The sequence below is a fragment of the Monodelphis domestica genome, chromosome 3 (assembly GCF_027887165.1).
Source record: "Monodelphis domestica isolate mMonDom1 chromosome 3, mMonDom1.pri, whole genome shotgun sequence".
In the NCBI taxonomy this organism is placed as follows: Eukaryota; Metazoa; Chordata; class Mammalia; order Didelphimorphia; family Didelphidae; genus Monodelphis; species Monodelphis domestica.
Genome location: NC_077229.1, coordinates 26,988,969 through 27,003,092, shown reverse-complemented (window position 1 = coordinate 27,003,092; position 14,124 = coordinate 26,988,969). Strand labels below are relative to the sequence as shown.

The 14,124-nt window shown below is 47.6% G+C and overlaps 1 protein-coding gene across 3 annotated transcripts; it reads left to right on the top strand.

The window, feature by feature from the left end:
• The first annotated feature begins 6,987 nt into the window (after nt 1–6,987).
• On the top strand, nt 6,988–13,042 carry CRYBB3 (crystallin beta B3). 3 transcript variants are annotated; one of them, XM_003340800.4, is made up of 6 exons: nt 6,988–7,150; nt 7,883–7,980; nt 9,568–9,686; nt 10,016–10,148; nt 12,052–12,194; nt 12,722–13,042. In XM_003340800.4, exons 2-6 carry the CDS (start codon nt 7,906–7,908, stop codon nt 12,885–12,887), a joined length of 636 nt encoding a protein of 211 aa, XP_003340848.2. In that variant the 5' UTR covers nt 6,988–7,150; nt 7,883–7,905; the 3' UTR covers nt 12,888–13,042. The 3 variants fall into 3 exon arrangements, with proteins under 3 accessions (XP_003340848.2, XP_056676808.1, XP_056676807.1); XM_056820830.1 differs by lacking the exon at nt 6,988–7,150 and adding an exon at nt 7,573–7,636; XM_056820829.1 differs by lacking the exon at nt 6,988–7,150 and having other exon boundaries at nt 7,625–7,980.
• The last annotated feature ends 1,082 nt before the right edge of the window (nt 13,043–14,124 follow it).

Sequence of the window (14,124 nt, the reverse complement as noted above, 5' to 3'; positions counted from 1 at the left end):
AAAGCTTGAGAATCTGGAATGGTGCCTCTTGGAGAATCAAGAGGAGTGCCACTACAAACAGGAAATTTGGAGTGCCTGGAACTGATTGCCAGACACCTAACACCCTGAAAAGTATAGCAATGACTTTACTCACAATTTTTCCCTCTGCACATTTTTGTGAGACCTTATTCTCAGTGTTAAATAATATCAAAACCAACAAAAGAAACAGATTGACAAATGAAGTTAGTAGCGCTTGCTTGGGCTTAAAATGTACAAAATACTAACCTTCAATTAAAGATTTAGCCAATGAAATTCAGTAACAAAAAAGTCACTAATAGGTAAGGTAGTTAAAGAATTCCTCCTCCTCCTTACTTAGTTCATGGCACCCCACACAAGTTAAATAATATCAAGAACAACAAAATAAACTAATTGACAGATGAACAAAGAAGTCACTAAGCGGGTAAGTTAAAGAATTAATTTTTGGTTTATTAAATACAGTTATATATTACAATTATATGTTTTTGTTATTTAAACTATAAATATTGTGAAATTATGGTTTTTTTTCTCAAAGTGACATGCCACCTGAGTTACTCTTTTTTTTTTTTTGGTGAATTTTGACACACCACACTCAAAAGGTTGCCCATCATGTGGCTAGGCAAGTCAAGTGACTTGCCCACGGTCACACAGCTAGGAAGTGTCTGAGGTCACATTTGAACCCAGGACCTCTTGTCTCTAGGCCTGACTCTCAGTCCACCGAGCCACCCAGCTGCCCCCATTAATTCACTCATCTTATTTAATTCAACCCTAATAATTATACTAAAACAATCACAAAAGACCTACTAAAATCATCACGTGTGCTAACATTATTTAACTGTCTTAGAATTATGATTATGATTGGTTCAACATTACTGCTCACATTAAAATCTAATCCTCATAAAAGGGGGGAGGGTTTTTTTAATTCATACTGGTTAACATTCTGGAGAGCAATTTGGAACTATGCCCCAAGGACTTTCAAACTGTGTGTACTCTTTGATCTAGCAATGCTTCTACTGGATCTGTATCCCAAAGAAATACAAGGAAAAGGCAAAGGCACCCAGATGTGTACCAAAATGTTTGGTGTAGCTCTTTTTGTGGTGGCAAAGAATTAGAAATTGATGCGTTACCAATCCATTGGGGATTGGCTGAACAAATTCTGGCATGTGACTGTGACGGAATACAATTGTGCTGTAAGAAATGATGAGCAGGACAATTTCAGAAAAAACTGGGAAGAATTCAAGGAACTGAAGTGATTGGAACCAGGAGAACAGTGAACACAGTGACAGCAATCTTGTACAATGGTCAACTGCAGATGGCTTGGCTCTTCTCAGAAGTACAATGATTCAAAACAATTCTGAAGGCCTATCTATGACAAAGAATGCTATTCACCGAGAGAGAGAGAGAGATGGAGAGAGAGAGGGAGAGAGAGAGAGAGAGAGAGGGAGGAAGGGAAGGAGAGAGAGGGAGGGAGAGAGACAGAGACAGACAGAGACAGAGAGAGGGAGAGACAGAGACAGAGACAGACAGAGACAGACAGACACACACACACACACACACACACACAGAGAGAGAGAGAGAGAGAGAGAGAGAGAGAGAGGATTCTAAGAAGGTAAGGGTTAAAAAAACTCAAATATAATTTAAAAAAAGACAATTTAATAAAAAAAAAACAATTCTGAAGGCCTATCTATGACAAAGAATGCTATTCACTGAGAGAGAGAGAGAGAGAGAGAGAGAGAGAGAGAGAGAGAGAGAGAGAGAGAGAGAGAGAAAGAGAGAGAGAGAGAATAGAGAGAGGAGGAGGAAGGAGGGAGAGAGTGGGGGAGGCAGAGAGGGGAGGAGGGAAGGAGGGGGAGGGAGAGGGAGAGAGAAAAAGTGGGAGAGGAGGAAAGAGAGGGAGAGAGAGGGAGGGAGGGAAAGAGACAGAAGGGAGAGAGAGGCAGAGAGGGGAGATGGGAGAGAGGGAGGGGAAGAGGGAGGGAGAGGGAGGGAGGGGAAGAGAGAAAGAGGGAGAGAGAAAAAGAATGGGAGAGGGGGAAAGAGAGGGAGAGAGGAAAAAAGGGAGGGGGAGAGAGAGGAGAGGTAAAGAGAGAGAGAGAAAGAGAGGGAGAGGAACGAAGGGAAAGAGACAGAGAGGGAGAGAGAGAGGGAGGGAGAGGAAGGAAGGGAAAGAGACAGAGAGGGAGAGAGAGAGAAAGAAAGGGAGGGGGAAAGAGACGGGGGGGGGGGGAGAGGCAGAGAGGGGAGGAGGGAGAGAGGGAGGGAGGAAAAGAGACAGAGAGGGAGAGAGAGGGAGGGAGGGAAGGAGGGAGGGAGAGACAGAGGGGGGAGAGAGAGGCAGAGAGGGGAGGAGGGAGAGAGGGAGGGAGGGAAAGAGGGAGAGAGAAAAAAAGAGGGAGAGAGGAAAAAAGAGAGGGAGAGATGGAAAGAGAGAGAGAGGAGAGGTAAAGGGAGAGAGAGAGGGAGGGAGAGGCAGGGAGGGAGAGAGAGAGGGAGGGAGGGAAAGAAAGAGAGAGAGAGAGAGAGAGAGAGAGAGAGAGAGAGAGAGAGAGAGAGAGAGAGAGAGAGAGAGAGAGAGAACCAATGAACTTTGAGTGTAGATTGAAGCAGGTTTTCATTTTATTTTTCTTGCTTTTTTTGCAACATGGCTAATATGAAAATATATTTTGCATGACTTCACATGTGTAATTGGGATAAAAATACTTGTCTTCTCAATGTCTGGAGAAGGATTGAGGGAGGGAGAGAATTTACAACTAAAATTTTTTTAAATGATTGTTAAAAATAAATAAATACATAAATACAAAATGAATGAATGAAGCATTCCTCACTCCCAATACATCATTCTTCTGGAATGGATGGAACCAGCAATCATCAGTTGTGCTCCAAGGCTTGCCATTAACTGGATCTATGACTGTGGTCAAGTCATTTGGGACCTCTGTGGACTTTGATTTCCTCTACTGTAAAATGAAGGTTTTGGACTAGGTATTCAACAAGGCACTCTAGTTCTGACATTCTCTGTCCCAAGATCTCTTTAAACCCTGACACCCCCTCTTCTAAGCTCCCCTCCAGCTCTGACATTCTGTGTTCTGAAAGCCCTCAGTCTTCCCATCTTTCCAAATTCCAAGACTAGCATGGTCACTGCTATCTCTAGATGCTCAGTCTTCTCTTTGGGTTCTCATCATGGGGCTCGGGGCCAGTCTTTCCTGTAATATACCCAATTGGAAGGGAAGAGAGACAGAGGGGCCCTTTCTCTCCTAGACCCAGAGCAATTTCTTCTTGGAGGCCTGGATCCTTTTGTTTTATTTTATTTTTTAATCCAAGGACCATAGTGTACAGGTAGGGAACAGCTTCTATCCTAGTTAATTGTAAAAGCCCAGACATTGAATGGATTGAAAATTAATGAATTGAATCAATTAATCAACATTAAATTGGAAAATGTGTGGGAAACAGGGATAAACGTGCAGAGGATGTGACAGTGCTGCATTGCTGAATTTGGGGACCTCAAATCCTCAAAGCTCCTTTTGGCTTTCCCTGTCTCTGATTTATCACTCGATTCCCAGATCCCTCCCTGCAGCTACCTGAGTTCGGCCTCTACCCAAGTCCTGGCTCTTCCAGAAATCCAAAGTTTTTCTTATTCTTGCTATATTTTTTGGAATATTTTGTTATTTCTTGCCTTTTCCCCCTCTTATGGACTGAGTTCTCCCAGGCAGGAAAGAGCAGGTCTTCAGTCATCTACCCAGATCCGAGTTCTGGCTGCATCACCTTCCTAGCTGCCTGATTCTTTGAGAAACTGGGCTCCTCTGGCCTCGCCAGGACACAGCGTCCAGTGGCTTCTCCCAATGTTTTCTGAACTCGAGGAGACAGGGTGTGTAAACCATACTATGGCCACTAGGTGGCGCAGTAGATAAAAGGTTTGAATTGGAGGCGCCTAGACCTGGCTAGAGAATCTATCTGATTCTCATCAGCTAAAGGAAACCTGGGCAAATCGCTTACCCTTTCTCACCTTCAGTTTTCTCATCTGTAAAATGGAAATAATAACCAACTTCCCATTTACCTGCCAGGATTGTTGGGAGGAGAAAATGAGGCAATATTTGTAAAGAACTTTGCAAACCTTAATGTATTAGGATAATAATAATGAACATTCATTTTAATAATACAATAACAGTGTGCTTTATTTTAATAATCTAATAATAATTAGCATGCATATAGCACTTTATTTTGATAATATGATAATATTGTGCTTTGTTTTAATAATTTTATAATAATGAACATCTATATAGTGCTTTATTTTAAAAATACAGTATAGTGTTTTTTAAATAATTTAATAATAATTAGCATTTATATGGCACTTGATTTTAATAATATAATATAGTGCTTTATTTTAATAATATAATATAATACATTATTTTAATAATTTAATAATAATTAACATTCATGAAACACTTAATTTTAATAATATAATACAGTGCTTAATTTTAATAATTTAATAATAATGAATACCTATATAGTGCTTTATTTTAATAATTTAATATAATACATTATTTTAATAATTAACATTTATGAAGCACTTAATTTTAATATAATATGGTGCTTAATTTTAATAATTTAATAACAATGAACATCTATATAGTGCTTTATTTTAATAATACAGTATAGTGTTTTTAAATAATTTAATAATAATTAGCATTTATATAACACTTAATTTTAATAATTTAATAATAATAATGAACACCTATATAGTGCTTTATTTTAATAATATAATACATTATTTTAATATTTTAATAATAATTAACATTTATGAAGCACTTAATTTTAATAATATAATAATATGGTGCTTAATTTTAATAATTTAATAATAATAATGAACCTCTATATAGTGCTTTATTTTAAAAATACAGTATAGTGTTTTTAAATAATTTAATAATAATTAGCATTTATATAACACTTAATTTTAATAATTTAATAATAATAATGAACACCTATATAGTGCTTTATTTTAATAATATAATACATTATTTTAATATTTTAATAATAATTAACATTTATGAAGCACTTAATTTTAATAATATAATAATATGGTGCTTAATTTTAATAATTTAATAATAATAATGAACCTCTATATAGTGCTTTATTTTAAAAATACAGTATAGTGTTTTTAAATAATTTAATAATAATTAGCATTTATAAAGCACTTCATTTTAATAATTTAATAATAATGAACCTTTATGTAGTGCTTACTATGTGCCAGGCACTGGACTAACTGCTCATAGTTATTATCTCATTTGATCTCCATCACAGAGAGGAGATGCTATGGAAGCCCCCATTTTGCTTCCCATCTAGGCCTGGGTGTGCCCCCCTTTTTTAAACCCTTCCCTGCTGCCTTTGAATCGATACTAAGTATTGGTTCTAAGGCAGAATACTAAGTATCAGCTCCAAGATACTGTGTATTGGTTCTAAAACCGTAGGGAAGAGCTAGGCAATGGGGGTTAAGTGACTTGCCCAGGGTCACACAACTAGGACATGCCTAAGGCTACATTTGAACCCAGGACCTCCCATCTCTAGCCTTGCCCTCAACCTCCGACCCCCCCCCCCCCCCCGTCCCCAGCCTTGGGTTCCCTTTTGATCTGTTTCCCCCTGGTATATTCTATTTAAGTTATCTCTCTGAGTTGTGCCAGAGATGCCCTTTTTGCTGTTACTTTGGACAGTATCAATAATATTTCTTTGTTCTGGGTGGTGTAGGCAGCTCAGTGAATGGAGGGTTGGACTCGGAAGCTGGGAGACCTCCCGTCAAATGTTGCCTCAGACATAGATTACTTTGTGACTCTAAGAAGGTCCCTTAGTCTCACCCCTCTTAGCCTCAGTTTCCTCATCTATACAATGGGGATGCTAATAGTACCGACCTCCCACGGTTAGTGTGAGGGTTAAATGAGATCATCTTAGTAAGAACACAGTAGGTGATTAATAAATGCATGTTTCCTTCCTTGCTTTCTAGTCGCTTCCCCTGCCCGTCCTGGTCACCCGCCATAGTTCTTCTGAGACCTTGGCATCCCATGATTCACCACCAGAGAGCACCTAGGGGACGGCGTTTTCTGGTGTCCCCACCGGATGGGTTCTCGGGCACTCTTGGCACCCTGCTTCAGCACCCAGAGAACCCGTGTGTAGCTTTTGTGGCTCAGCCACCAGGTGGAAAGTTGGGAAAATGAGTTCCATGTTCCAAATAAGCTTTCATCACACAACCCACAGAGGGTAGAGTTAGCGAAGGCATAGGACCTCGATCCAAAAGATCTGGGTGTGAATCCTGCTTCGGATAGTTGTTTGCTGTGTGCCCCTAGGTGAGTCACTCAATCTCTCTGTGCCTCAGTTTCCTGATGTGTATCATGAAGGAATTGAATTTAAAGCCTTCCAAAGTCCCTTCCTCTAAATCTGGGCGTCCTTTGAGGCTTGCTCTATAACACATTTCCTACAGATGTCTCTATGAGAAAACAAGTCCCATATCCCAAACCAAAAGGCAATGTGGGGAAGTGCCTACGGCTAGGATTCGAACTCATCTCTTCCTGACTCTAAGGCTGAAGTCCTCCATGAGGTAGGGATTAAGGTTGGTCATCCCCTCACACCAAATGGAAGAAACAGTGTGGAACAGCGGAGATCCCACTAGATAGGAAATCAGAAGATCTGGGTTTGAATCCAGGGTGTTTGACCTTTCACTTTGCCACTCTAGGCCTCAGTTTCTCTATCTGTAAAATGAAGGGGTTCCCTGGGGGACCCATAAAAAGAACCGGGTCTCCCCCTCGCCTCCCCCCTCCCTGACCAGCAGGAGCGTGGGGAGCTTCTCTCTTTGTGGTGGCAGGGGGTGCTGTTACCCCCCCTCAGGGCTTCCTTCTCCCACCCTCTTGCCTTGAAATAATGCTGATGGAGTGAGATGGAGGCGTCGGGAGAGGCGAGAGCCAGGGAGAGCCCGGGCTCGGGGGCGCTGGCACCTGGGCCCCTTCTATTCAAGTGAAGTCAAATGGAGGGAATTTGGTGGACAGGGCTGCTGTGACAGCAGGGCGGAATGTGCTGGCGCTGGGCAGAAAGCGGCCATAAATAGGGCCCGAGGGAGGGCCAGCCCCATCCCTGCCGCTCCATTTCCCCCCAAGAGGTAACAGGGCCCAGGTGAAGGCTGGGGAGCGGGAAGGGGCTTCGCTCTTGTCTTGTGGGTCTCCGGATCAGTTCATCAGGCTTATTGGGGGGCTGGTGCTGGGTAGGGAGACCTGGGAAGGCCAGAGCGTGGCCACCTTCCGGTTTGTATCTGGAGGCGGCGGGGGCTCACTAAGAGAAGGGCCGGGAGGGACCGTCTCCCTTGGGGGCGCCCCTTCTGATTTCAGGGGTGCCCAGGGGCGGCGACCCAGTTTCTGTGGTCATTTAAGGCTGAAGCTGTTGTGACCCCACTTGGTCCCTTGGAAAGTCTGGGAAAGTGGGACATTCCATTGTGTGGCCCTGAATGCCAGCTGGGAGCTGGGCCAGTCCCAAAGGCCCATGAATGGGGAGACTGACTCTCGCCACCCGCCGCAGAACAAGTCCAGTTTGCTCGGGTTCTGGCCATCACGGGGGACCCAGGCCTGAGGCTTCCTATCGTTGTGTGTGTGTGAGTGCCCAGATGTGCCGGCCACGTGTGTCTGTGTCAGAGTGTGGGGCCGTGGCATCTCGGGGGGGGGCTCCCACGCTGAAAGCTCACCAGCTTTGGGCATGACTGGGCGCAGGGAGGAGGGCACGGGTGCCCTTTCTAAGTGGGAGCCTGAGCGTCTCCCCCCCCCTCCATGGGATTCAGAGGGGCTCTTCCCACCTCAGAAGGGCTGGCCACGCTCCTCAGTTTGCAGCTTTTGTTTTCTAGCCTCTGGACTTTTGTTCGATAAGATGATGGAGGAGCAGAGCGTCCCCGAGCAGGCGGCTGCTGGGAAAAGCCATGGAGGCTTGGGAGGGAGCTTCAAGGTACAGCGAGGGGCTCATGGTGGGATGAGCATCCTTGGGCCTAGATTGGCAGCGAGGCTCCAGGCTTTCTCTCCTGGGCAAGGAAAAGGGACAGAAGGCTGAATTTAGTGCCTGTACCTCTGGGGCGGGGATACATCCTCTGGGGCATAGATTTATAGCCCTGTTCTAGCCCCCTCTCAGCCCTGACATCCCCTGTTCTAGCCCCCTCCAACTCTGACATTCCCTGTTCTAGCCCCCTCTCAGCCCTGACACCCCCTGTTTTAGCCCCCTCTCAGCTCTGACATTCCCTGTTCTAAGGTCTCTTCCAGCTCTGACATTAGTTATTCTAAGCCCCCTCCCAGCTCTGACAGTCCCTGTTCTAAGCCCCCTCCCAGCCCTGACAGTCCCTGTTCTAAGGTCTCTTCCAGCTCTGACATTAGTTATTCTAAGCCCCCTCCCAGCTCTGACAGTCCCTGTTCTAAACCCCCTCCCAGCTCTGACTTTCCCTGTTCTAAGCCTCCTCCCAGCTCTGACATTCCCTGTTCTAAGCCTCCTCCCAGCTCTGACAGTCCCTGTTCTAAGCCCCCTCCCAGCTCTGACAGTCCCTGTTCTAAGCCCCCTCCCAGCTCTGACAGTCCCTGTTCTAAGCCCCCTCCCAGCTCTGACAGTCCCTGTTCTAAGCCCCCTCCCAGCTCTGACAGTCCCTGTTCTAAGCCTCCTCCCAGCTCTGACAGTCCCTGTTCTAAACCCCCTCCCAGCCCTGACAGTCCCTGTTCTAAGGTCTCTTCCAGCTCTGACATTAGTTATTCTAAGCCCCCTCCCAGCTCTGACAGTCCCTGTTCTAAACCCCCTCCCAGCTCTGACTTTCCCTGTTCTAAGCCTCCTCCCAGCTCTGACAGTCCCTGTTCTAAACCCCCTCCCAGCTCTGACAGTCCCTGTTCTAAGCCCCCTCCCAGCTCTGACAGTCCCTGTTCTAAGTCCCCTCCCAGCTCTGACAGTCCCTGTTCTAAGCCCCCTCCCAGCTCTGACAGTCCCTGTTCTAAGCCTCCTCCCAGCTCTGACAGTCCCTGTTCTAAGCCCCCTCCCAGCTCTGACAGTCCCTGTTCTAAGCCCCCTCCCAGCTCTGACAGTCCCTGTTCTAAGCCCCCTCCCAGCTCTGACAGTCCCTGTTCTAAGCCCCCTCCCAGCTCTGACAGTCCCTGTTCTAAGCCTCCTCCCAGCTCTGACAGTCCCTGTTCTAAGCCTCCTCCCAGCTCTGACAGTCCCTGTTCTAAGCCCCCTCCAGGCTCTGACAGTCCCTGTTCTAAGCCTCCTCCCAGCTCTGACAGTCCCTGTTCTAAGCCCCCTCCCAGCTCTGACAGTCCCTGTTCTAAGCCCCTCTGAGATTCTTTGATTTTCATCAAGTCAGCCAGTTCCTGGCCCAGGAGGCGGCCCGAGGCAGTGGGCACGTGGGTAGCAGGAAGCTCAGGTGCCCAGTCGGGGCAGCAGAGGGGAGCAGCTGCCTTGTCCTCCAGGAGCTGCCTCATCACCGCAGCCCCTGTCAGGGTGGGGGAGAGCCCCGAAGCGCCGGGGCCTGTCCAGGTGCTCACGGCACCCTTCTCGCTCCAGGTCTCCATCTTTGAGCTGGAGAACTTTCAGGGAAAGAAGTGTGACTTGTCCACGGAGTGCCCCAACCTGACAGAGAGTCTGCTGGAGAAGGTGGGCTCCATCCAGGTGGAATCTGGCCCGTAAGTGCTGCAGGCACAAGGAGGCGGGGGGGGGGGGGGGGGGACTGGCTGCCATACCGGGTGCCAGGAGCCCGGGCTGCTGAGAGGGAGACGCAGGGACCAACCGCCCCCTCCCCCTGCCTGAAGTCTAAGGAGGGGGCTGGTCCAGGCCTGCTCGGCCCCAGCCATGGGATGGGGCAGACGCTTCGACCTTGAGATCTCAGTTTTGTCACCTGTAAAATGGGGAGATGGTGCTGGATGAACCCGGGGCTCCTTCTAGCCCTGATACTCTGTGCTGGAGGGCCCTGGCCCTGCTCTGCCTTCTCCAGCCTGGGCTCTCTTACCTTCAGATGGGTGGCGTTTGAACGCTGCGCCTTCCGCGGAGAGCAGTTTGTCCTAGAAAAGGGGGATTACCCCAGGTGGGACGCCTGGTCCAGCAGCCATCACAGCGACAGTCTCCTCTCCCTTAGGCCCCTGCACATCGTGAGTACGGCTCCTCCCTCCCCATGGGGCAGGGCCTCCCCACTCAGAGATTCTGGGAAGGGGGACGGGGAAGCTTGTGGGTCGGGCTGGGATGGAACGCTGCCGGGCAGTCCCACGCTCCAGGCCACTTAGACGGCCTCGATTAAGGGCTGAGAAATCCTTTGTTGGTTCTGACGTGTCGTTTGGGAGTTTCCTTGGCAGAGGTACTGGACTGGCTGGCCTTTGCCTTCTCCGGCTCATTTGACAGGTGAAGAAATGGAGGCAAAGAGGATGAGGTGACTTGTCCAGGGTCACTCGGCTAATAAAATGTCCAAGACTGGATTTGAATTCAGGTCTTCCTGACTCAAGTTCAGAAACCCTAGGCATAGGTGTAGGAAGATTGTCAGTCCTGGGTGGACATTTTTGGAGTTCCTCCATTTTTCAGTTGGTTCCGTTCAGCTCAATTCAACAAACATTTATTTATTTTTGTTTCACCTTCCTGAGTTCAAATCTGGCCTCAGATGCTTGCTAGCTGTGTGATCCTGAGCAAGTCACTTCACCCTGTTGGCCTCAGTTTCCCTGTGAAATGAGCTCAATAAGGAAATGGCCAACCACTCCAATATCTTAGCTGTGTGACCCTGAACAAGTCACTTCACCCTGTTGGCCTCAGTTTCCCTATAAAATGAGCTTAATAAGGAAATGGCCAACCACTCCAATATCTTAGCTGTGTGACCCTGAACAAGTCACTTCACCCTGTTGGCCTCAGTTTCCCTGTAAAATGAGCTCAATAAGGAAATGGCCAACCACTCCAATATCTTAGCTGTGTGACCCTGAACAAGTCACTTCACCCTGTTGGCCTCAGTTTCCTCATCTGGAAAATGGGGATTATAATAGCACCCACCTCTCAGGTGTTAAAGGGATTTTCTTCATCTGTCTCCTTAAGAGACTAGAGAGCAGAGTTTCTAAGTAGATCAGAACTGACAGGAGTCAGGGAGCCAGAGCTGAAGATTCCGTCACCAGAGAGACCAGGACTGAGGAGAGGAAGTAACCTGCCCTCTGACAGGAAGTTAGGGGGGCCAGTTGGTCAGTGAGGAGATAAAGGAAGCAGCTGCTGACAGCTGAGGGTCTTCTGCCTCTGGGGTCTCTAGAGAGCTGGAGGTCTGTCTCCGGGGCAAGGATCTGTTGGCAGTTGGCTACTGACAATTGGGCTGCTGTAGAAAACTGATTGAAGGAGTGAGTGAGTGAGCGGTGGCTGGCTATTATTTCAGGAGTTAGTTAGTTAGTGAATCATTGATAGATAGATAGAGTAGGTGAGAGCAGGCCTGCTGTGCCAGGCAGAAGTAACTGTCCTCAGAAGATAGTTAGAGATCGTTTTCGGCAACTTCGTTGGTTTTGGGAATTTTAGGTATATCTCTAGGGTAGGAGATGAACCATCTCTTTCCTCGTTTCTCTCTGAACTTCTTCCTTAAATTAAACAAGGTGTCTGTTAAACGGCTCTCCTCACTTAGTCCGACTCCTTCAATTAACTCCTACACAGGGTTGTTGTGAGAAATGATGAAATGATACTTGTAACATGTTTAGCTTAGTGCCTGGCAGGTAGTAGGCACTGTATCAATATTGGTTATTATTATTGTTTTCATCATTAAGTAGGCCAGTAGTTAGGATCAAGCATTTTTCTATTGGCACTGGGGAATCATTGAAGGTTTTAGAGGAGAGGAGCTACAGAGTCCTAATGGTACATTCAGATTCCTTGGGCGATGGCTCTTCTGGGTTAAGTGGCCTCTAAGCAGAGCTTCTGCTGCCGCCTCATTGTCCCCCTTTGAATGCCCCTCTCTGGGGGTCCATTTTGTCCTGGTGGCAGGTCGCTGGGGCGTGGGAGGGGGTCTGAGTCAATGGTGATATTTACTCCGAGGCTTCCTTCCAGGACAGCCCAGAGCACAAAATCCACCTGTTTGAGAATCCAGGCTATGGCGGCCGCAAGATGGAGATCGTGGATGACGACGTGCCCAGTCTCTGGGCCCATGGCTTCCAGGACCGGGTGGCCAGCATCAGAGTTATCAATGGAACGTAAGGACAGGACCTCCTTTCCTCCCTCCTTTCCTCTCCAGCCCTGACTTGGACCCTCAAGAAGTCTTCCTACACCCTTGACTTCCTCTCACCCTTGGCCAAGCTTGGATCCTTCTTCACCTTGAAATGGAAAGGATAAATCCTTGCTGGTGGCTGGGGGGCACAATGCATAGAGCACTCGACCTGGGAAGACTCCTCTTCCCGAGTTCAAATTTGGCCTCAGACACTTACTAGCTGGGGGACCCTGGCCGTGTCGCTTCCCCCTATTGGCTTAGGTTATTATCTCCATTTTACATTTGGGGAAACTGAGGCAGACACTGGGGAATTGCCCCAGGGCACACAACTCCTAAGTGTCTGAGACTGGATTTGAATTCAGGTTTTCCTGACTCCAGGCACAATCTGTTGCATCACATAGCTCCAGCCCTGGGTGTGTCAGGCATTTCCCCCTTCTAGCTCACCTCTTGGGCTCATCCTGGCCCCCTCTTCATAGGATTAATGCCCATTTCTGTCTCTCCCAACCCCACCAGGTGGGTAGGCTATGAATTTCCAGGCTACCGAGGGCGCCAATACGTCTTTGAGCGGGGAGAGTACTGCCACTGGAACGAGTGGGATGCCAATCAGCCCCGGATCCAGTCTGTCCGGCGTATCCGGGACCGCAAGTGGCATAAGCGTGGCTGCTTCCTCAGCAGCTGAAGGAGACTTAAGGGCCCCCGTCCCCCACCCTCCCCAGGCAGCCGACCCACCAAGAAGAGAAAGCTCTAGGGGTTCTCCAGCCTGCCGGACTCTCCTCTCCCCCTTGCAGCAGAAACTCCTCAATAAAGCCCTGGCGCTCCCAGGTCCCGTCACCCTCCACGGCTCCGTCGGCTTCATTAAACAATGAGGGTGGCTCCCTAGGGAAGGGTGTTGCTGCTCCTCTTTGGTCCAACTATGAGCAGCCCAGTTGTTAATGGATACTGGTATTCCTGGGAAGCCCAGGGTCTGCCACGCAGGTCTTGGTCACCTTGAGTCCCACTCAGACTCAGATCAACAGAGGGGTTAGTCATTCATTCTATTCTAGTTATCCACCTTCACAAGCCACTATTTTACCAGTCATATTTACCAAATGGGGGCTGGATTTGAACCCAAGACCTCCCATCCCTAACCCTGGCTCTCAAACCCCATTTTATAGTTACTCATTCAATAAATATTTATTAAGGGACAGTTAGGTGGTTCAGTGGAAGCCAGGCCTGGAGATGGGAGGTCCTGGGTTCAAATCTGGCCTCAGATACTTCCTAGCTAGGTGACCCTGGACAAGTCACTTAACCCCCATTGCCCAGTCCTTACCCCTCTTCCACCTTGGAACCAATACACGATATTGATTCTAAGATGGAAGGTGAGGGTTTAGAAATATACAAATGTATATGCCAGATAGAGGAAACTTCCAGATCTCTCTCCTATCCACAGAAGGGTTTGGAAGTCTATGTGGCCCTCCTAACCTGAGCAGAGGGACCCTGAGAGGGTTGGCCCTTGGGAAGCCTTCTGGTTTGCCCCCAGACTCTGAATCCATGTCATTGACTTCCTCAGTTTACAAGCTTTGCTCCATGAGGTGCCCTGCACTGTCTGATCCCTCCCTGCCTCCCTCCTGGGTGATAACAGCCTGTCTGTGTGTGTGGGCAGGCTAAGGAGGTGGGGAACAGAAACTGAAAAGAATATAGCAATTTCCCATCATTTCAATGTGACTCTTTTCAAGTCTACATCAGAGAAAGCACCCTGGCTTATTTCCCCCCAATATCTAATAGGCAGCAGCCCTTTAGGTGCCGTCTGAACCACTTAGGTAGGGGAGGAGGCACAGGAAGGCAGGGAGGAGGAACTCAGACAGGGCAAAAAGGTACTTCGACTTACTTAATCTTGCTTCAATCAATCAACAAGCATTTAAGTGTCTACTCTGTGT